The sequence below is a fragment of the Mustela nivalis genome (assembly GCF_964662115.1).
Source record: "Mustela nivalis genome assembly, chromosome: 13".
In the NCBI taxonomy this organism is placed as follows: domain Eukaryota; kingdom Metazoa; phylum Chordata; class Mammalia; order Carnivora; family Mustelidae; genus Mustela; species Mustela nivalis.
The window spans coordinates 4,745,108-4,767,398 of NC_139032.1; the positions used below are offsets into that span (position 1 = coordinate 4,745,108).

The 22,291-nt window shown below is 46.3% G+C and overlaps 1 protein-coding gene across 2 annotated transcripts in view; it reads left to right on the forward strand.

Moving 5' to 3' along the window:
• Positions 1 to 22,291, forward strand: part of IARS1 (isoleucyl-tRNA synthetase 1) — a 67,092-nt gene that overhangs the window by 21,273 nt on the left and 23,528 nt on the right. For both annotated transcript variants that reach the window (XM_082694270.1, XM_082694271.1), the window contains exons 9-20: positions 174 to 234; positions 4,835 to 4,930; positions 9,168 to 9,290; positions 9,985 to 10,076; positions 10,723 to 10,821; positions 12,428 to 12,554; positions 13,688 to 13,761; positions 14,122 to 14,316; positions 16,065 to 16,151; positions 17,529 to 17,612; positions 18,624 to 18,768; positions 20,316 to 20,436. In XM_082694270.1, coding sequence (XP_082550396.1) covers positions 174 to 234; positions 4,835 to 4,930; positions 9,168 to 9,290; positions 9,985 to 10,076; positions 10,723 to 10,821; positions 12,428 to 12,554; positions 13,688 to 13,761; positions 14,122 to 14,316; positions 16,065 to 16,151; positions 17,529 to 17,612; positions 18,624 to 18,768; positions 20,316 to 20,436 — 1,304 coding nt within the window. The remainder of the gene's footprint in view (positions 1 to 173; positions 235 to 4,834; positions 4,931 to 9,167; positions 9,291 to 9,984; positions 10,077 to 10,722; positions 10,822 to 12,427; positions 12,555 to 13,687; positions 13,762 to 14,121; positions 14,317 to 16,064; positions 16,152 to 17,528; positions 17,613 to 18,623; positions 18,769 to 20,315; positions 20,437 to 22,291) is intronic.

Consider the following 22,291-nt stretch of genomic DNA (forward strand, 5'->3'; position numbering starts at 1 on the left):
CTCAGTTTTTCAAGTTCAGCTAATACTACTGAGTACATTCACATCACACATTCCAGCATTAACGACTAAGAAACAAGTAGTAAACCAGGGGGGAGTTGTGACTTAATTGTCTGTAGTTTCATTTCTTTGAGGATTTTAGTCTAATTATGGGTTTGCCTTTCTCCTTTTTCTAGATTTCCTGGTACCTGTCTCAAAGGCAAGAAGTATAGGCCCCTGTTTGACTATTTTGTGCAGGTGAGCTTAGGGACCTCTACCACGCAGGTACTCTGTACCTAAGTACTGGGTCACCAGAGTGCTGTGATGATGCCTGTAGTGGGAGTCGCTGTACTGCTGTCCCCTGGCTTGTATGGTGTGCCTGGCTTAGATGGTTGTCTGTGGCTTATTAGCTGTCTGTGTCTTGTGTGGGTTTCCTGTGGCTTGTGTGGATGTCCTGATCCAAAGTCTGTCTTAGTAGTAACAAAGTTAAATTGTGTTTGTTTTGCTTTCTTGGTTTAATAATTAAAATCTATGGGAATGTTTTTAATACTTTTCTCAAGTTAGAAAAGGAAGCACATAAGTTTGTATATTTTTGTTGTTTATAGTCAACATACCATCCAGGAAATTTATTGGGTTTTTTGTTTCTTTGTTAGTTCTGTTTTGTTCTGGGGTTTTTTTTTTTAAAGATTTTATTTATTTACTTGACAGACAGAGATCACAGGTAGGCAGAGAGGCAGGCAGAGAGAGAGGAGGAAGCAGGCTCCCTGCTGAGCAGAGAGCCTGATGCAGGGCTCGATCCCAGGACCCTGGGATCATGACCTGAGCCGAAGGCAGAGGCTTTAACCTACTGAGCCACCCAGGCGCCCCTTTTTTTTGGTTTTTTGTTTCTTTGTTTGTTTTTTTAACAAATTTAAGATAGTGCTCAGAATAAAACCTGTGTGTAACACTAAACAGAGTTCATTTCAAGGAAACTGATGAGGCGGGTGTTCTAAAACCTGGCCACCAAGGCAAAGTTCATACATGTGGTAACTTAGTTTTCTTAAGAGTCACAGAGCTGTTCTGTGCAGTTTTCATTTTCTGGCAACAGAGATTCCGTACTTGAAAGCCCACCATCATCACCAAAAGAATAGAGTCTGCAGGAATTTCCCATGGAGCCCCGTCTCTTCAGAGATAGAGTTTGGTTAATGCAGGTGTCCTCTGCCATTTGGGCTCTGTCCACAATATCGCTCACATCTCTCTCTTCATTTTTGTGCTCCTTGAGTGTTTTCCCATGTTTCTCATCGTCCAAGTACTGTGGCACCACCTGGCACAGTGACTCTTGACTTCCCCACACATAGCTGCTGTAGCCTACTGTTGCCCAGAAGCCTTACCAATAACACAGTCGGCTAACACATAGTTTGTATTTTATGTGTGTTATATACTATATTCTTTTCTTTTTTTAAGATTTTATTTATTTATTTGACAGAGAGAGAGATCACAAGTAGGCAGAGAGGCAGGCAGAGAGAGAGGGGGAAGCAGGCTCCCCGCCAAGCAGAGAGCCTGATGCGGTGCTCAATCCCAGAACCCTGGGATCATGTCCCCACCCAAAGGCAGAGGCTTTAGCCCACTGAGCCACCCAGGCACCCCTGTTACATACTATATTCTTAAATTAAGATAGAGGAAAAAAAAATTATTAAGAAAATCGTAAGGATGGTGGCGCCTGGGTGGCTCAGTGAGTTAAGCCGCTGCCTTCGGCTCAGGTCATGATCTCAGAGTCCTGGGATCGAGCCCCGCATCGGGCTCTCTGCTCAGCAGGGAACCTGCTTCCTCCTCTCTCTCTGCCTGCCTCTCTGCCTGCTTGTGATCTCTCTCTGTCAAATAAATAAATAAAATCTTTAAAAAAAAAAAAGAAGAAAATCGTAAGGAAGAGAAAATATGTAATAGTATTTTCAGTAGTATACATACATTTATTGAAAAAAAACTTCTTGGTGTTTTAAACAGTTCTGAACACATTGTTTTCCTAACCATTAAGTATATATGAAAAGGTTTTCTCTATAAAAAGACACAAAGTACAAAGTCCTAGCATATCTTATACTGTCCTGGAATAGAAAAAGTCAACTTTCCATATTATGAGATTAGCAGAACCATGATACATAAACTTGGAAAAGTTAACATGTGTGCATAAATACCAATTAATTTATAGTCTGAGTATAGATGTAGCACTTGCAAGAATAATTGCCAGGTTGAATATGGCATATACAAAAACTGCAGCATAGTGTAGAGAAGTAGGAATTTTTACAGAATCACACTCAGTGATCTGTAATGTAGTATGAACTACATTTTAATAGGCTAAAGAAGAAAAGCAGCACCTCAGCAAGTACTGAAAAGCCTTTAATAAAACTCAGCTTCCCTGTGTTTAAGTCTCTTAGAAAACAAGGAATAAAGAAAACTTCCTCACTAAAAAAGAAAAAAAAAATTTAAAAAACCACATATTGGTGGGCCAGGCAGGAGTGGATACCCACCAGGAAGGCAATGTCCTGCGTCCTGGTGGCTTTGGATCTGCTCTAGTGGCTCCCCAGCAGGCCTGGAGACATAGGGCAGCTGCCGCATGGCCATCAGCAGCTGTGGCCACACGTGGGCTGCGGTGCCTTTAAGGGAGGAGTCTGTGCCCAACCAGAGCAGGCTTCACCTGTCCTGATACAGCCCCGGAGCCCGGTTCCCAGAGGGCTGTCCCTGCTCTTTGGGCCCGTTCTGTGGCCCAGCCTCCTGTCTGCCAGCCCTGGGTGCTGGACCCCACCACCCTGTCACTACAGGACCTGCAGCACTACCTGGCCTCAGGTCCCCAGAGGGCTGACAACAGCCTTGGCAGGCTCCCTGGGTACTCAGGGCAGCAGGTGTCACCTCTGCACCAGTCACCTTTAATTCAGTCTCCTGGAGACTGGGGTGGACAGTTGAAAATAAACACCTTATGGCTTTTTTTTTTTTTTTTTTTTTTTTTAAAGATTTTATTTATTTATTTGTCAGAGAGAGAGCGAGCGAGAGTGAGCACAGGCAGACAGAGTGGAAGGCAGGGTCAGAGGGAGAAGCAGGCTCCCTGCGGAGCAAGGAGCCCGATGTGGGACTCGATCCCAGGACGCTGGGATCATGACCTGAGCCGAAGGCAGCTGCTTAACCAACTGAGCCACCCAGGCGTCCCCACCTTATAGCTTTTGCTGTCCACTCCTAGGGAGAAAAATGTTTAAGTAGACCCTCAATCTGTGTTGTTCAAGGATTAGCTGTAAAGACCTTCCTCCTCGCTGTGAGCCTGCAGCCACTTGCCCCCACACTCCGCTCGAGTGTACTCCGCTTGGCCTGACTGCTTCCGAACCACATCCTCTAATGTTGCTTTAAACATCTTCACTGCTTTTCCTCCTTCCCTGCCTTTGTTTTCCTCCTGTCTAAAAAATCCCTCACCTTTCTTTAAAGTCAGATGTGCTCAAGTACAACCTATTCTTCAAAGCTGAATTCAGATACCATCTGAAAAAAACATTTTTTTGAAATGCCTCTGGTTTCTCCTGAAAAATCTCATTGCTCCGCTCTTCTCTTGTGTATCTTAACATATTTTACTTCGGATTTTTTTGTCTTAAAACTCTCACTAGGGGCGCCTGGGTGGCTCAGTCGGTTAAAGCATCTGCCTTCGGCTCAGGTCGTGATCCCAAGGTCCTGGGATTGAGCGCCTGTCGGACTCCCTGTTCAGCGGGGCGCCTGCTTCTCCCTCTCCCTCTACCCCTGCACCAGCCCCCGCACCGTTCTTTCTCTTTCCCTCTCCCTCTCCCTTTCTTTCAAATAAATAAAATCTTTAGGGAATAAAAGAAACATAGGAATACTATGTGCCTTTTTCATAAGATCATTGATTAAATGTGATTAAGTATGAAAATCATTTCTGGAAAATCATTTCTGAAAGTACATTTTGCAGAAGCAGAAAGACAGGAAAGCAAAGGGTCAGTTTAGCTGAACCGGTGTGTGCAAAGACGTTGAGATGAAGGTAGAAGTAGGTCTGCAGCATTTTATGTAGTAACCTGACTTTTCAACAATGTTTCTCTACAGTGTGTGGAGCGCCTTTAACTAGAACTTCTCACTCTGGGCACCCATTCCAGATTTTTTGTGGTTTGCCTTTGTATCAGGGCTGATAGGAAGGTGACTGGGAGCCGCACTCCAGAGGTGTGGTGGGTGAGGGGGCATAAGCTGAGGCAGCAAGAGAAGCTGCACGTGGGGAGTAAGGGCAGGGCTGGGGCGTTGGAAGAACTGATTAAGCCCAGTTTTATGACTAAGGAAGTTAGAACATTTTCAAGTCTTCAGGTAATTATTTCATTTCTAAGGGAGAGATTATTCATAGAAAAGAGCATATTTCTTCCCAATCTGAATTTTTCTGTCCTCTTTCTGAAAAGAATTGTGCATGTGAAGAGTTTTTTCAGGGGCGTTTGACTGGCTCAGTGGTTAGAGTGTGTGACTCTTGGGGTCTGGAATTCGAGCCCCACATTAGGTACAGAGATTACTTTAAAATCTTTTTTTTTTTTTTTAAGATTTTATTTTTTTTAAGATTTATTTATTTTTAAGATTTATTTATTTGACAGACAGAGATTACAAGTAGGCAGAGAGAGAGGAAAGCAGGCTCCCCGCTGAGCAGAGAGCCCTACGCGGGTCTTGATCCCAGGACCCCAGGATCATGACCTGAGCTGAAGGCAGGGGCTTTAACCCACTGAGCCACCCAAGTGCCCCGAGACTAGCTTTATTTAAAAAAAAAAAATTTTTTTTTCGTGTTCTTAACATATGCTGTTACAAAATTGATGAACGACGTGGCAGTGTCTCATCCACTGTGCCTGCTGACCTTCTGTTCCAGTGCAAGGAGAATGGTGCTTTCACGGTACTTGCTGACAACTACGTGCGGGAGGAGGAGGGCACAGGAGTGGTGCACCAGGCTCCTTACTTCGGTGCTGTGAGTACTAGAAGTCTTGCAATCGTGTCTATGGGAAGGGAGCGTTGTGGCCACTGAGGGTGTGTGTGTGTGTGTGTGTGTGATGCACCTCGTTCTTGGGCACACTGGCCCTGCTCTTCAGGCTCACTGCCCCCAAAGATGGTTTATCAAACTTAAATCTGCAATTTCCTTTCATTCTGAGCTGATCTCTGAAAATGATGAGCTGAACCCTGGGTGTTGCTGGGCATTTTGTTTCCGTTCATTCATAACTTACTGTCTGTGCACTCTGCTCTTTTCGGTGTGCAGTTCTATGGGTTCTGAAAAGGGCATCGATTTACATAGGCCCTGTGATCATCAGAGTGTGGAGAGGTGCCACACCTCCAAGGGTGCTCTTGAGCAAGTGCCATGGTGAGAGCAGAACTTGACCTCCTCAAAGCTATATGGTGTGGCTAATTTTAAATTTTTCCCAGAGTAGTTTTTCTAAAAATGCAAACATTTCTAAAAATTTTCTAAAAATGCTGTTGATGTCATTTGTGTATGAACAAAACGCCCACTGGGGACAGAGGCTTGATTGTTCCATCAGTGGGAGTGAAGTTAGGTAGTCTGTCTCCATTCTTTTTGCTTTCGTGCCTAACCTCTGCAGAGATTTTTATTATAGGACTCTTCAAATATACACAGATGTAAAGAGGTATTAAAATAAATCCTGATGTTCACGACATCCAGCTGCATTAATTATCAACATTTGGGACGTCTGTTTCTTCTATCTTCTACCTTGTCCTTTTCCCCCACACCTTCTCCGCTTTGGCTTGAGGATTTTGGAAACAAATCCTCAACATCCTTTTCTTCATCTGCAGATATTTCGCTACACAACTGTGACTGATATGGCCCTTTATTTTTAATATTGCCACCATCCCACTGTTGTACCCAATAAAGTTAATGCTTCCTTAGTGTCACCTAATACCTGGTCAGTACTCAGTATGATGGAAGCAGTCTTCATAATACTGTTTACTGGGTTTCAAGAACTAGTCCAGTATTAGTTATTCATAATAATTTTAAGGTCAACTGGTATGATTCCTACACTGATAATAAATAATAAAAAGAAAACTAATTGGTTTTGAATTGTGGTTTAGGTTTTCCCATTAAAATGTATTTGTCATAGGGGCGCCTGGGTGGCTCAGTGGGTTAAGCCACTGCCTTCGGCTCAGGTCATGATCTCAGGGTCCTGGGATCGAGTCCCGCATCGGGCTCTCTGCTCGGCAGGGAGCCTGCTTCCTCCTCTCTCTCTCTGCCTACTTGTGATCTCTCCCTGTCAAATAAATAAATAAAATCTTTAAAAAAAAAATGTATTTGTCATAAACTAGGTATGTTTGGGTTTTTTGTTTGTTTTTTTTAGGTGCCACATAAGAATGAAATCATATGTTCTATTTGTCTTTGTCTGATTTATTTCACTTAGCATAATACCCTCTGGTTCCATCTGTGTTGTCAGGAATGGTAAGATCTCATTCTTTTTTTTTTTTTTTTTTTAAGATTTTATTTATTTGCCAGAGATAGAGAGAGAGTACACACAAGCAGGCAGAGAGGCAGGCAGAGGCAGCGAGAGAAGCAGGCTCCCTGCCGAGCAAGGAGCCCGATGCGGGACTCGATCCCAGGATCCTGGGATCATGACCCGAGCCGAGGGCAGTGGCTTAACCAACTGAGCCACCCAGGCGTCCCAAGATCTCATTCTTTAATGGCTGAGTGAGACTCCGTGATAGGCATCACGTCTTCTCTGTCCTCTCGTCTCCTGGACACGTGAGTGGCTTCCATATCATGGCTCTTGTAAATAATGCTGCAGTAAACACAGGGATACATATATATTTTTGAATTAGTGTTTTCATTTTCTTCAGGTGACTAGCCAGGCCTGGATTTGCTGGACCCTATGATGCTTCTGTTTTTAATTTTTGAGGAATCTCCATGCTATTTTCTAAAGAGATTGCACCAATTTACATTCCCACTGACGGTGCTCAGTGGTCCCTTTTTCTCCACATCTTCGCCAGCACTTTTTGTTTCTTGTGTTTTTTATTCTAGCCTACCTGAAAGGTGTGAGGTGATACCTCATTGTGATTTAGATCTGTGTTTCCCTGATGAGTGATGTTGGGTATATTTTCACATCTCAGTTAGCATCGCTATCTTCTTTGGAAAAATGTCTCTGCGGGTCCTCTGCCCATTTTTTAATAGGACTGTTTGCTTTTTGGTGTTGAGTTGTGTAAGTTCTTTATATATTTTGGATATTTACCCTTTATCAGATAGGACATTTGTGATATCTCCCTCCATTCAGTAGGTCGCCTTCTATTTTGTTGATGGTTTCCTTTGCTGTTCAGAGGCTTTTTATTGTGGTGTAGTCCCTGTAGTTTATTTTTAGTGTTGAATCTCCTCCCTGGAGAGACATAGCCATATATATGTTGCTGTGGCTGCTGTTCAAGAGATTACGCTCTCTGTTTTCTTTTAGGAGTTTTATGGTTTCACATCTCCCATTTAGGTCTTTTATCCATTCTGACTTTATTTTTGTGTGTGGTGTAAGGTAGAGGTCCAGTTTCATTCTTTTGCATGTAGCTGTCCAGTTTTCCAACATTGTTTATTAAAGAGACTGTCTTTTCCCCATTGTATATTCTTTCCCGCTTTGTAGTAGATGAACTGACCAGATAAGCATGGGTTTATTTCTGGGCTCTCTATTCTGTTCCATTGGTCTGTGTCTTTTTGTGGCAGTACCATGCTGTCTTGACTGCTTTAACTTTGTAGGATACCTCGAAATCTAGGATTGTGAAACCTCTAGCTTTGTTCTTAAGACTGCTTCAGGCATTCAGAATCTTTGTGGTTCAAGCAAATTTTAGTATTATTTGTTCTAGTTCTATGAAAAGTGCTGTTGGCTTTTTGCTAGGGATTGCATGAACTCTGTCCGTTGTTTTGGGTAGTAGGGACATTTTAAGAATTTCGTTCTTTCAGTCCATGAGCATGGAATGTCTTTCCATTTCTTGTCATCTTTAATTTCTTTTATCAGTATTTTATAGTTTTCAGAGTACAGGTCTTTACCTCCTTGATTAAGTTTATTCCCGGGGCGCCTGGGTAGCTCAGTGGGTTAAAGCCTCTGCCTTCGGCTCAGGTCATGATCCCAGGGTTCTGGGATCAAGCCCCGCATCGGGCTCTCTGCTCGGCGGGGAGCCTGCTTTCTCCTTTCTCTGCCTGTCTCTCTGCCTGCATGTGATCTCAGTCTGTCAAATAAATAAATAAATAAAATCTTTAAAAAAAAAAAGTTTATTCTCAGGTATTTTGTTACTTTTGGTGCAATTGTAAATGGGATTGTTTGCTTAATTTCTCTTTCTGCTACTCCGTTATTAGTGTATAGAAACACATCAGATTTCTGTATGTTGATTTTTGCATCCTGTAAAATCTGATTTTGCTGATTTTATTTGTTCTAATAGTATCTTGGTAGAGTGTTTAGAATTTCTGTATATAGTCATCATGTCATCGGCCAAGTGGCAGCCCAACTTTTTCCTTACCAGTATGGATGTCTCATTTGTTTTTGTTGTCTGACTACTTTGGCTAGAATTTCTGGTACTACGTTGACTAAAAGTGGTGAGAATGGACATCCTTGTCTTGTTCCTGACTATGGAGGAAAACTGTCAGTTTTTTCCACCATTTAGTGTGGTGTTAGCTATGGGTTTTTCATATATGGCTTCTATTATGTTGAGGTATGTTCCCTCTGAACCCACTTTGTTGAGTTTTTTTCACACGTGGGTGTTGAATTTTATCCAGTGCTTTTTCTGCATCTATTGAAAGGATCATAGAGTTTTTACCCTTCATTTTGTTAATGTGATGTAGCACGTTGATTGATTTGTGGACACTGAACATCCTTGTATCCCCAGAGGGAATCCCACTTAATCGTGGTGAATGATTTCTTTTACTGTAGTGTCGAGTGGAGTTTGTTGGGTACTTTTGTGTCTGTGTTCACGAGGGATACATGTGTGTCCTCTTCCTCCTTCTTTAGTGGATACCGTGCTGTATACAGGGGTGTGTGCAGTAACGGCTGGGAAGATGATGTTATCCCTGTCCAGCTACAAGGCTCTGGGAATCTCTAAATGGTCCTGAATTAACTTCAGCTGAGAAGATAAAGTCCGTTGCACTTAGGTGTCAGAATACTGAAGCGTTCTCTTGTAAATCTGTCCCCTCCCACACTCCTATCTGGTACACACTCAACCTGTTTCGTTCCCCTTGTCCCCAGGACGACTATCGGGTCTGTATGGACTTCAACATCATTCAGAAAGACTCTGCTCCTGTTTGCCCTGTGGATGCTTCAGGCTGCTTCACGGCAGAAGTGACAGATTTCACGGGACAGTATGTGAAGGTCTGTGTCTCTGTGACAGAGAAAGGTGTGGGTTTCATCACACTTCTTTCTTTAAGCAGCTTTTTATTAAATAGCTTCGTATCTGGATTCTTTTTCCAGGAAGTTGGTTTGGTTTGGTTTCAGCACATAAAACCAGAAACAGATAGATATTAGCAGCCACATTCTAAGGGTCTAGTATCTTCAGAGGAAGCATGCTAGTTTCCTCGGCAGGAGTCCTTGGAACTGGGCACTGACTGGTAACTCCTGAAGCAGCACTGAGGCTTCAGGGCCGTCGTCGCTGTGGACGACTTCACTACCTCACATGGTCTGGAAGTGCTCAGGAAGATACCTAAAGTTAGACTGTGCCTCAGTTGTGGACAGAGTATATTTTACAATGCATGTGTTGTTGGGTTTTTTTATGTTATTTGATAGAGAGAGAGAGACAGAGAGGGAATACAAGCAGGGGGAGTGGGCAGAGGGAGAAGCAGGCTTCCCGCCAAACAGGGAGCCTGATGCAGGGCTTGATACCAGGACCCTGGGATCATGACCCGAGCTGAAGGTGGTCACTTAATGACTGAGCCACCCAGGCACCCTTACATCTGTTTTTTTTGCCTGTAAGATATTAAAATACCAGATTTCAGTGATATACGTAATTCTTGGGTGTTACCAAATATTGCAGGATATTTTAGTGGCTAGATTTTTATTTTTTAAACAGGATGCTGACAAAAACATCATCAGGACTCTGAAGGAGAAAGGCCGACTTCTTGTTTCCAGCACCTTCACTCACAGTTACCCCTTCTGCTGGAGGTGAGAAAAAGGGAAGACTTCCAGCTCAAGCTTCTAGCCTGTGGGGGCCATGTAGCATGTGTGCCCGTTCCACAGTCTGCGGTCCCCCTCTCATTTGTAAGCTTTACAGTTAGCGTGGGGAAACTGCCCTCTTGAATTCCATTCCTCTTGTATAGTTCCTCTTTTCCTCTACACTCGTCTGGGAAATATCAATATGTACAGATGTTTTGTGTCAGGGCCACATTTCTTTAAAATGAGACATATCCCTAAAATTTCCCAGTGGAACTTGGGGAGAGATAGAAGATGACACAAGTGCGTGGAGTTGGAATGTTCAGTGCCATCGAGTCTGTTACCACATTGCCTCTTTGCTGAAGCTGCTGTCATTTCTTAGACAGCTGTCACACACCAGCAAAACCATTTTTTTTTCTTGTTCTTTAAAGCTTTTACCTTCTTGGTGTTATGGAGGGAGAGGAGCAGGACCAAGGACAAGGCATTAATGTTTGTAAAAAAAAAAAAAAGAAAGAAAAGAAAAAAAGAAAGAAAAGGAGTTTTAGCAGAAGGCCAAGTAGATGGGGGTGATGTCAGTAAGAGACCAAAAGTTGCTCTCACCGTGGGTGCCTGGATACCTCGGTCTGAGCAGCCACATGCTGCGTTTTTGCTTCCCCAGGTCAGACACTCCCCTGATTTACAAAGCTGTGCCCAGCTGGTTCGTGCGGGTGGAGCACATGGTAGACCAGCTCCTGCGGAACAACGACCTGTGTTACTGGTAAGCAGGGGCCCAGTGTCCTCACAGGGTCCTGTGTCACGGGCTCACACTTCTCCCAGGTTATAATAATTCTGATAGCTCTTTTAGTCTGTGTTTTCAGGACCACAGATTAATTTAAATAATATTAAAAGAAGTAGCATCCTTCGTAAGATAAGCCAAACGGAGGGAGCGTTTTGCCTTTCTGTTAGCCTTAAATAATAGTCATTTTCAGGATAAATGGTTATTTTTGAATCTACCTACAGAAGCTATATGTGCTTCCTGCTTTTGATGCGTGCTGAGTTCGTAGACCGTGCCGATGAGCACCTGTGGGACAGAGGCCTTGCTCTCAGCTAGTATGTGACCTGCAAGGAGGTGTTACTGCAGCCTGTAAGGCTGAATAAAGTCGGGCTGAATCTGCGTATTATGGAACACTGTTTTGTTCTGAGGGCGATCACTATTTCTTACTTCCACAAGAACCCAACGTGACTTAAAAATTTACTGCATTTCATTTTGGAAGAATGGGGAGAATCTCAGGGCAGTAAAAGGAAAGGATTATGAGCTACTATGAACTATCGCTTTGAGAGAGAGCGAGAGAGCGTGTGCACACACGAGCAGGGGGTGGGAAGTGAAAAAGGGAGGAGAGAAAGAATCTTAAGGCGACTCCACATGGAGCATAGCTTAATGTCACAACCTGAGATCGTGACTTCGCTGACACTCAACCAGCTGAGCCGCACAGGTGCCCCATGAACAAGCTTTTCTGCTTTCTAGCAAATTGACCCTGATTTCTCCAAAAGAAAGCAGTTTTTCATTTTTATTCCTAGGAAGCTCTTCAATTGCCCTACTGTGTGAAGTGCTGGTTACGGGCTGTTAGGCTTTGGCCTCATGAGGGTGCCGGCCTATAAACTGATCTTTGTAATACCGGGCACAGCTGGGGTGCTTGGGAACAGGATGTGTGGGAACGGGAGTGCCTTAACCAGCCTACTGCTTAGGAAGGTTTCCTGCCGAGCTGGACTTTAGGGTATAAGGAGCCGTGGGACTGACTCCGCTCGGTGGGGGGAGGAGAGGAGAGGTGGCTGCAGGGTGAAGGTCATGGTGGAGGGATGGCGTAGGCCGAGGTGGTTAAGTGAGAAGCCGCATTCTAAGGAATTCCCGCATTGCCAGAGCTTAGAGTGGGATGGCAGGAGACCCCCCCATGAGCCTCAGGAGGCGGCTCTGGATCAGCCTTCCATAGCCTAGCCTGTTGTGTGGGTGCTGGGAGCCCATGCTAATGAGTGTCGGTAACAGCAGTATTGTGTGGATGCCCTGAAGACTAGGTCGGAGTGAGCCCAGGGTGGTTGGCATCACGGTGACCGGTCGAGGGCTGCTGCCATCCCCTAGCTGGGGGCAGTGCAGGGAAGCACGTGCGCTATGGGGTTCCTGTTACAGAATATCTCCGGGGTGAATTCACGACAGGTGCAGCACCGTGAGTGTCCTGTGCTGTCCACACAGAGCACATCCTCCTAGGAGTGAGCGCAGCATCTCTAGGGCAGCAGGTCCACAGAGCATATGCAAAGATTTGTGCAGATCTGATTTACAGATTTGCTTACTGATGTTCTCAGGCGTTGACTGTCTGACCTGTTTATTGCAGGGTCCCAGAGTTTGTGCGAGAAAAGCGATTTGGAAATTGGCTGAAAGATGCACGTGACTGGGCGATTTCCAGAAACAGATACTGGGGTACCCCCATCCCCCTGTGGGTCAGCGATGACTTTGAGGAGGTGAGACAGGGCCTTGTGTTCTCACGTTGATTTTTGCTGAAGCGCTTCATTTGTACATCTGGACGTAGTTTCTTTTTTCTTTGCCCCTTTCTTATTTCTTCTGTTTTTCTTTTTTCCTTCCTAGAATAATATAAATAAAATTTGGGAGTTTTTTTTTAAATTTATTTTTACTTTACTTCTATTAAATACAATTTTTTAAATCTCCCTCTGTGTAAAAGTAAAGAAGGCAATTTGTATTTTTCTTAGGGAATCCACGTGTGTGTAAATACGTATATAGGTCTATGGATATACCCCCACGTGCTGGACAGAAGCCGTCATATACGTATTTACACACACAGTCACCTGGTTTTATAAATTCGAGGTTGCAATACTTTGGTAATGTTTTTAAGCTTTCCCTTTTAACCGCTCTGAGGGGGGATTTCATATGCCATGACTTGGTGTAGGTCTGGACTTTCAGGCCTGATCATCAGTTACTCACAAGGAGAGTAAAGGGGTGAGCAACAGAAGAAAGACAATTCAGCAGGCCTCCCAGGACTGAACTAGAAGGGCGGAGGATGTGGTGTTCCCTAGGTAGCAGACACCTGGGCGAGAACCCACAGCAGCTACTGCTGGGGCCACCCCACCGCGTGGGACCCTTTCAGGGCCTCAACTGAGCTGAGGGCAGCCTCTTTGCCTTGACGAAACCCTACATGATGCCTTGTGATCTCGTTGGTTTGATCCGGTCCACACACAGTAATTTAGTTCTAACTTCAACTTAGAAAGATTCCTGATCAAGGAGTCAAATTCAAATGTCAGGAAGAAACTGAGATGCCTCAGAGTCACAGTATAGGCATTTCACTTAAACTAATTACACGGGGCAGAGATCTGGACCTAGTAAGCCGTCAGCAGGGGCATGTTGAGATGATGCTGTTAGGTCCTCTCCACGTAGGGACTCCTGAGACAGTGGTAGGTGGCAGAGTAATGGAGCCCACTCACCTCTTCAGTGACCTGCAGCGTTCCGTGAGTGTAAGCCACGTTAGTGACAACTGTCCTGAAGAACAGAGGTTTCTAAAACTAAGTGTGAATGCTGCGTAAATTAAAGCTGTGTGATTTTTGCTCTGAGGTTCTCTTGCTTTTTAACTTTGCTTTGACAGGTAGTATGCATTGGATCGATGGCAGAACTTGAGGAGCTGTCGGGGGCAAAGATCTCTGATCTTCACAGAGAGAGGTAGTTTCTCAATGTTGATTCGGTTTCATTGTGTCATTCAGAGAGCATCGACATGGCCTCTGAAGCAGATTACGGAGCTGCGTATAGAAATCAAATACCGGTTTACGGAATTACATTATTGATGACTCATGTCACGTTGAGGAAGGGTGGCCTCTATCTTTGATTTGGATGTGGGCAACTTTGGTATAAAGCCCCGTATTGAGCCCCCACACCATGCCTCTAAAGGCTGTGATAACTGCCAGTATTTCTGCTTGCAAATGAGTATGAAATCTCATCAGGGTGTTGTGTTTCCTTTTGACAGTTAAACTGCAAGTCCTTTTGTGGTTGAAGTTAATAGACGTGGCTTGGTTTGTTTCTTAGCATTGATCATCTGACCATCCCTTCCCGCTGTGGGAAGGGAGTGTTGCGTCGCATCTCTGAAGTGTTTGACTGTTGGTTCGAGAGCGGCAGCATGCCCTACGCTCAAGTTCATTATCCGTTTGAAAACAAGAGGGAGTTTGATGATGCATTTCCTGCAGACTTCATTGCTGAAGGCATTGACCAGACCAGAGGATGGTATGTTCTTATTTCGGTCATTTTACTGATCTGATTTGATTTCACAGATACTTTACTGAGTACCTAGCGTTTATCAGCTTGGTGCTGGAGAGGCTGTGTCAAATGAGACAGGCTCTGCTCCTGCCCTCTGTCCCCTCGCCACCAAGTATACTAGTAAAGTATCTTTTGAGTTGGGATCTTTTACTACAGAAAAGCTGTGATTTTAGAGTTTATTTCATAGACATTTTGGAGTAGATAGATTTGTTATACTTAAAGATTAAGTGGCAAAAAATAATATATGTTCTCAGCTTGTTCATTTTTTTTTTTAAGATTTTATTTATTTATTTGACAGAGATCACAAGTAGGCAGAGAGGCAGGCAGAGAGAGAGGGGGAAGCAGGCGCCCTGCTGAGCAGAGAGCCCAATGCAGGGCTCGATCCCGGGACCCTGAGATCATGACCTAAGCCAAAGGCAGAGGCTTTAACCCACTGAGACACCCAGGCGCCTCTCAGCTTGTTCATTTTAAATCATTTACTCAAATGTTTAATGAGTACTTTAATGAGTACATACAAGACAATGGCTTGGGTGCTACAAATTTAAGGGTTGATTGGAAATGTGCTCAGATGTTAAGGCTATTCTTACACAATAAACATTCTAAAAATCCAGACTGGGGGAAAAAGACAAACCATGGTGGGGCGGATTTTGGCATTGGTTTTATCTGGTACCTGTTAAAAGCGATGCCATCATCTTCTGAAGTAGAGGAAGGTATAGTACCTTCTTCTTGATTCTCCTTTCATTAGTGGTGATGTTGCAGAAGTGTTTAAGGAAGATAGGTGTCATTGTCTGTTTTGACACTTTCGCAGTAGATACGACAAGTTGATTGAATTCCATCCTAATGTTCCAGAAGGTGCTCTTTTCAGCATCCAATCCGTTTCTCTTTAGGCACAGGTCCAATACCTTTCTTAGGGAAGACGCCTTGCCAGTAAGTCATTTGAGTTCCGGTGATGTCTGTCAGCATCTAACAGCCCTCACGTGGGTCCGTAGGCACTCGCTGCCTCCCTCCCCTTCCCTCAGACTTGGGCTGCCTGTCCTAGCAATCAAGTCCTCCTGACCTGCCTTCAGAGGAAGGCATATTAGTCCATGTCCCGTCATGTTCTGGGAGTGTAGAGTCAGCCTGGAGATGACACCAGAGCGTCAGTTACTGGGGTGGCTGCAGGGAGGTGGTAGAGTTTAGGAACAAGCCACACAGCAGCCTGGGTGACGGCTGGCAGAGCAAAGACATCGTCTGTGCTCCTACGGTCTCTGCCTTCTGACTTCTGGGTGAGAATGTCTGCGTCTTTTGTCATCAGACTGTCCCATGTAACCTTGCGCTAAGGCCACATACGTCTCTGGATTTGCAGCCTGACATGTCTGGAGGTCCTGATAGGAAGGCCAGCACTGTCACCCAGCTGTCTCCATCGAGGAAGTCAACAGTACTGTCCTCAGCGGCTGGGGGTCAGTACTCAGTCCAGGCCTTTATTAGCCATAAGTCACATTTTATGTTTTCTAAACTGATTGGTTTTGCGGTCGGTCCTATGTGATTTTTTTTTAGCACACCCCAAATGATTCTAATGTTACTGGATTAAGAACCTTTGCTGTAAGTGATCTTTAATAGGTGTAACTGACCTACAGTAGAAATTCAGTCCAGTAAATAAGCACAGATTTTTTCCCCTATGCTTAGATTCCTTTTCTGTTGTTGCTGAGCTGTCTTCTTCTTGGGTTTTTTTCCAGGTTTTACACCCTGCTGGTGCTGGCCACTGCTCTTTTTGGACAGCCGCCTTTCAGGAACGTGATTGTGAACGGGCTCGTCCTGGCAAGGCAGGTGCACATACTTGTGTTGTGACTTGTCCCGGTCCATGGCCCCCTCGGCTCTGGCCGCCATAGTCCGGATGGACGTAGCCATTCTTTGTGAATCCAGGAACTTAGGGTCAGCCCAGCTTTGCTCCTGCTCTCCTCCTTCCCCTGCTATTAGCACCGCTCTCCGCTCTCCTCCTTCCCCTGCTGTCAGCACCGCCTCCGCTCTCCTCCTTCCTCTGCTGTCAGCACCGCTCTCTGCTCTTCCTTTCCATCCCACCCATCCTGCTCACGTCTTGTCTCCAGGGCGCGCCTGCACGTACCCTCTACCCCAGGGAGAAGGGCAAAGTGGGGAGCTGGGGGCGGGGGAGGCGTGTGTCCTGCGATGCTGCTGGCGGTGGAACATCTGTCGTGGGGGATTGGATCAGGTGCGTGGGCCTGTAGCCCTGGTTTCATTTGCACCCGGCCCTTTAATGAAGATTATTGTTAACCACTATTTAATATGAGGAAGCTGAGGGTTCTAGAGTTTCCAGGATCATAAGGAATCGGTTTTTTTTTTCTGTTGCCTATAGTTATAACAGAAAAAACACAAATCAATAATAAGAAAAAACATGTATGCAGATACCCTGCCTCATGTCCTGTCTGAGGGAGGACGGCCCCTGCTAACCGCGTTTTGATCATGCGTCTTCTCTCATCCACGCCCCAGAACTGTTTCAGATGGGTTCTTTCCTTTTTTCTTTCTTTAAGATTTTAAGGGTTTGATTTGAGAGAACATGAGCAGGGGGAGCAGAATGGCAGAGGGAGAGGGAGAAGCAGGCTCCCCACTGAGTAGGGACCCAGATGCGGGGTTCGATGCCAGGACCCTGGGATCATGACCTGAACTAAAGGTACACACTCAACTCACTGAGCCACCAGGGCGCCCCAAGGTGACACCTTTCCTTATCTCAGTTTGACATTTGAGCAATTTGAGGTTTTAATAAAAAAGTTAAACAACTTGCTTAAGTTGGAGATCTCCCAGGACGGGTGTGTCCTCAGTCCCTTCCTCCCGATGGCTGAGCAGTGCCCCGTGGTGCGGGTGACCACCGCTGCGCCCCTCACCTGGGGAAGGACATGGGGTTATTTCCAGTGGCCGCTGACTGTGAATAGAGCTGGGAGCTTCCATTACAGGTTTTTGCATCAATACAAGTTTCCAGTTCTCTGGAATAAATGCTGAGCCTATGTTCTTAGCTTCTCCACCGACTTCACTGCGGAATTCAGAAGGAAGCTCGCAGGTGTTAATAGCCACTTGTGCCCTTATCCCACTTGCATTTCTGTCTTCCATTTTGCAGGTAACCGTCACTGTTGTAAAGATAAGCTGTGATGGTGACTTACTTAATTGGCATCTCCCTTTTGTTTTTCAAGTGATGGTCAAAAAATGAGCAAACGAAAAAAGAATTATCCGGATCCACTTTCCATCATTCATAAATATGGTGCCGACGCCCTCAGGTACAAGCCAGTGCTCTGCCCTGTGCATAATGTCCTTTTTACGTAAGCTTTGCTTGTTCTGTTAATCATGTTCCTTTGATTTAGTTCATAATTAGCTATTTCAGACTTTATCTCTGTTACGGGGACAGTTAAATCAGTGTGGTGTTGGCTTCAAACCCTCAAGGCAGCTTCTCAGGAACAAGAGGTTTTAGGAACCGGATCCTGTGTTGCCCCCCGGCTGGCCGCTGGGGTTTCAGCCTCACTCCCTTGCCTGGCTCTTCATCCCGTTGGCCATTTATTTCGTTTCTGTGCTTGCAGCTCGGAAGAGCCATCTGAGGATTATTTATGCTAGGGCAAATGAAAATGCATACCGAAGAGCTTTGAGAGAAATGTGAGCCACTGCTTGAAATGTTAGTCCTTGTCATGCCCATTAGGTGTCGGGGTGGAAAGGAGCCACGGTGGTCACATCCTGCATCCTCCTGCTGCAGCCACGGAGACCGCATCCAGGGGCTGAACCGAGGAACATTGAATGGGGAGTCCTACCCCCCCAGTTAGTGGTTAGCCTGCCCCTCGGCACTGCTGACAACCAAGCCAGATCATTCTCTGCTATGGGGGCTGTCCTGAGCATGTTTAGGGACGTCCCTGGCCTCTTCCCTCTGGAAACCCCTGTGTGCTGGCAGAGCACTTGCGGCGGATCCTTTTGTGAACTCCAGTGCCTGTGCAGGGTGTCGGGGAAGGAGGCCCCGCTGCCCGAGGCCCACACCAACACTGGCACGGGGCGTGCTTCTAGGTTGGTCAAGTGCCATATTTTGGTCTGGGGTTATGTCTCCCCTTTGTTATTCGCTAGGTCTCTTGCACAAACAGCTTTGTCAGTTTTAAATTAACCTAAGAACAGTATTCTTAGGTCTTTTGTATATCTCTTAATTCTTGCCTTTTGTATAAAAAATGCTGTTTGCTGTGTCAACATGTCTAGTAAGAATACTTGTATTAATTTCTATATTCCTTTTCCATGTAACATTCTTTCTCACCCAGACTGTATCTGATCAACTCCCCTGTGGTGCGAGCAGAAAACCTTCGATTTAAGGAGGAGGGTGTGCGTGATGTCTTGAAGGATGTGTTGCTCCCTTGGTACAACGCCTACCGCTTCTTCATCCAGAACGTCCTGAGGCTGCAGAAGGTGTGGGGTGGGGGCCCGGCAGGCTGGGTTGAGCTGGGTCTGCTCCAGAGCGCGGGTGGCACTGCCAGCAGTCCCTGTGGGTAGGACTCAGGGCCACCTTGGGGGCACTTCATGAAGGTGCTGGGCGGGCTCCGCTCGCCTCAGGAGACACTGGGGCTTCCCCTGTAGAAGAGCTGCCTGGGAGGTGCATCCACTGCCCCGCTGCCCTCCCCTCATGGAACCAAGGCTGGTGGCGGTGGGGGTGAAGAGCCCACCACTCCCAGGGAGGGGACACCTGGTGAAGGCTGCTGCAGGCAGTGCTCAGTGAGACATCGAGGTCCAGACTCTGGAAGTGAGAGACTCCAGTGGCCATTAGAGGGGGAATGGCACATGTGGAAGTGCCTGATGGCCAGGGAGGCACCATCTGAAAACCTGTGTGCCTGGCTGTGCTCTCAGGGCTCCATTTGGGGTCAGACTCCAGTACCCCTCATCTTTTATGTGCAACAGCTTACAGTAGAATCACTGTGTCCATTACTGTTGACTAATCGTACAACGTTGATGCTTTCTGGAAATGGGCTGGAGGTGTGAGCTGTGAGTGTCCCCCTCGGGCAGGCTGGCTATTCCCATGCTGCTACCTCTGGCTTGTCTCCCATGTGGGCTTCTCCCTGTGGGCTGAGGAGGACAGGCGCTCTCCCAAGGCCTCTGCTGCTGTGGGACACCAGAGCACCACGGGGCCCACCTGGGCTTGGCCATCAAACGCCAGCTCTCCCATCAGGCTCTCAGATCAGGGCCGGAGTCAGCACAGCCATTGCGCCGCCAGCCTGGTGTTGCTGCTGCATGAGGGGGGACAGGTGGAGTGGACCATATCAGCACAAGGGCAGTTTTGCAAAGAGGTGAGGGGGGGGGGGGGTACACAGCATTCTAGTTAAAATGGACAATTTAAGCAGAGATGTTAGTTCCTAATGTTCATGTTCAGTCTGTAGACAATCGTCCAGCCCTAGCCAGCTCTACTAGCTTTCCTTCATTGGATCTGAAGTAACTAAATCCTACACTTAGAAGATTTTGGAATATTTCTCAACTCATAATCATTTTTGGTACAAAGGAATAATTTTTTCCTAAATTCTGTTCAGAGTAGTCAAAAATACAATTCATTAACTGAGTACTTTATATCCCAAGTTTAGAGCTTATTTGGAAAATACTGCTGAGAATCAGTAATTTAAATTGCCACTTGATCTGGAGTTTTGTGGATGGCTGTTGTGGGCCACTTCAGTTTAAGTGGGTTTTGTGTTGGTTTGTTTTTAGATTTTATTTATTTATTTGACAGAGAGAGATACAGCGAGAGAGGAAACACAAGCAGGGTGAATGGGAAAGGAAGAAGTAGGCTCTCTGCTGAGCAGGGAGCCCAGTGTGGGGCTCGATCCCAGGACCCTGAGATCATGACTTGAGCTGAAGGCAGGTGCTTAACGACTGAGCCACTTAAACCACAGTTTAAGTGGTTTAAAGAGTTTATTTCTGTACAGTAATTTTCCCTAAGCATGCTGAATGTTTTAGTACTTGTCACTTCGCAGGAGGAAGAAACGGAATTCCTCTACAACGAGAACACAGTTAAAGAAAGTGCCAACATCACAGACCGGTGGGTCCTGTCCTTCATGCAGTCACTGGTTGGGTTCTTCGAGACTGAAATGGCAGGTAAATGGAAATGGAAATAAGAGTTCTTTTTCTGATTACCCTTTCGATACTTAACTGTGTTTTTTTAGAAACAGGGGGCGTTTTATAAACATTTTGAGAGATACGGAACACTAGATAAATCCTTGTTTCTTTTAACCCCTCAAATATGATTTTGTTAAGACTTGTAGTCATGCTGCTCAGAGGCCTGGGGGTCAGCTCAGCCTCACCCCACCGGCCACAGTCACCACACGGCCTTCCACGGTTCAAACCCACCTCCACCACCTGTTCCCTCTGGTTGGGCGCTGCCCGAAGTCCTCAGGCCTCGGTTTCTTTCTCTGAAAAGTTCCTGGTGGTGGTGTTACAAGGCTCCGACAGAGATTGTGTGCAGAGAGTAGCTGGCAGACAGGAGGTGCTCAAGGAGTGCTTGTTAGCATGTGGTTTTTAGTCGATTAAATAAGCAGTCCGTGTTTAGAAAAATAGTAATAAGGTGGATGTTTTCCCATATTTGTTACCTATAACAATGAGTTGTGTCTTGGACACAGGTTGGAGACATAGGTTATGTTGGTTTCCTCAAGGTTGGAGACAGAACAAACTAAGTCTGGGGGGAATTCCAGAAACTACTGAAGTAGGATACCTGACATGGGTCCGACAAAGTTGGTGGGCAGATGTCCCCTGTCAAGGTTAACCATCCTGCCCCAGGCGGTGCAGTCGTGCAGGCACATGGCCTTCCTGGAATCTTGGTGCCTCAGCCCTTGACACAAGAGAGTGTTGAGTCCAGGAATTCCCACAGGCTGCCAGGCATCCTGAAGCCTGCCCCCACCCGTCAAACTCGCATCAGAAGGATCATGTGACTGCTGGACCAATTGATGTAGGTGCAGAGGGACATGAGCATGCGAGCAGAGCTCACCACGCAGCCCAGGACACCTGCTCACAGCCTTGTCCCCATCCGTCCTGAGTGACATGAACTGTTGAAAATGGGCCTGGGGACAGCAGAGCCAAGCCACGTCCTGAGTGCATGCAGGCCAGCTGGGGTATGTCTTATTGGAAACGAAGGGTCTAGCAGTGGTTGTTTCCGTGGCCGACTGCTCTAGTGCCCCAGTGCCACAGCCTGCTGGCTTCGTACCCTTGGCCCCTCCTGGATAAGGTTCTGAGGTCTGGAGAATCTGCAGCTCCATTAGGGAGCCCAGCAGCCACAGTGTTGCTGCTACGCACGGCACACTCAAGCTGTGAGGGTTCTGTGTGCCCTCCAGGGATAACACCTGAGCACAGGGAACCCCGGCCTCCTAGAAGGTGGAGGGTGTGGCGAGCCATAGAAATGACCTTCTTTCTTCAGGCTAGGGCTCTGATCACCACGTCACCTCTCAGAGCGAGTGGCCGCTGGCACCTCAGTTCTGGTCCTTGTGAGCCGCCCTCTGCCAGTGGCAGCTTCTCCCCCTGGCAGTTTGGACCAAAGGCTTCTTAACGGTCACTGAACTCTTTCATTAATATAAGTTGTGTTTCTTATACTTGTTGGTCTTATTCTTGGTTTTGGTGTTTGTTTTTGTGCAACCGAGAATATCAGTTACAGGGAGGTGATTGGGAAAATCCAAAAAATAGGCCCTTACCTTAAACAAGATGGACTGAGCACCGTCACCCTCCTGCTTGCCCTCAGAATTCTTGGGGGCCCTCATGTCTTTGTCCTTTCCCGGGGTGCCCATTCTGCTGGCTGTTTGGGCCGCACATTCTCGGGATCGGGGGCTGTCGGCCTCTGCGTTGTTGAGCAGCTCCCCTGGGGTCCGGCTGGATGGCTGGACCGGGTCTCCAGACACAGGCAGACTCGCTCTAGTTGGAAAGCTCTGGCCTCAGCCTCTGGTTAGAGCTGTGTGTCTAGGGTGTC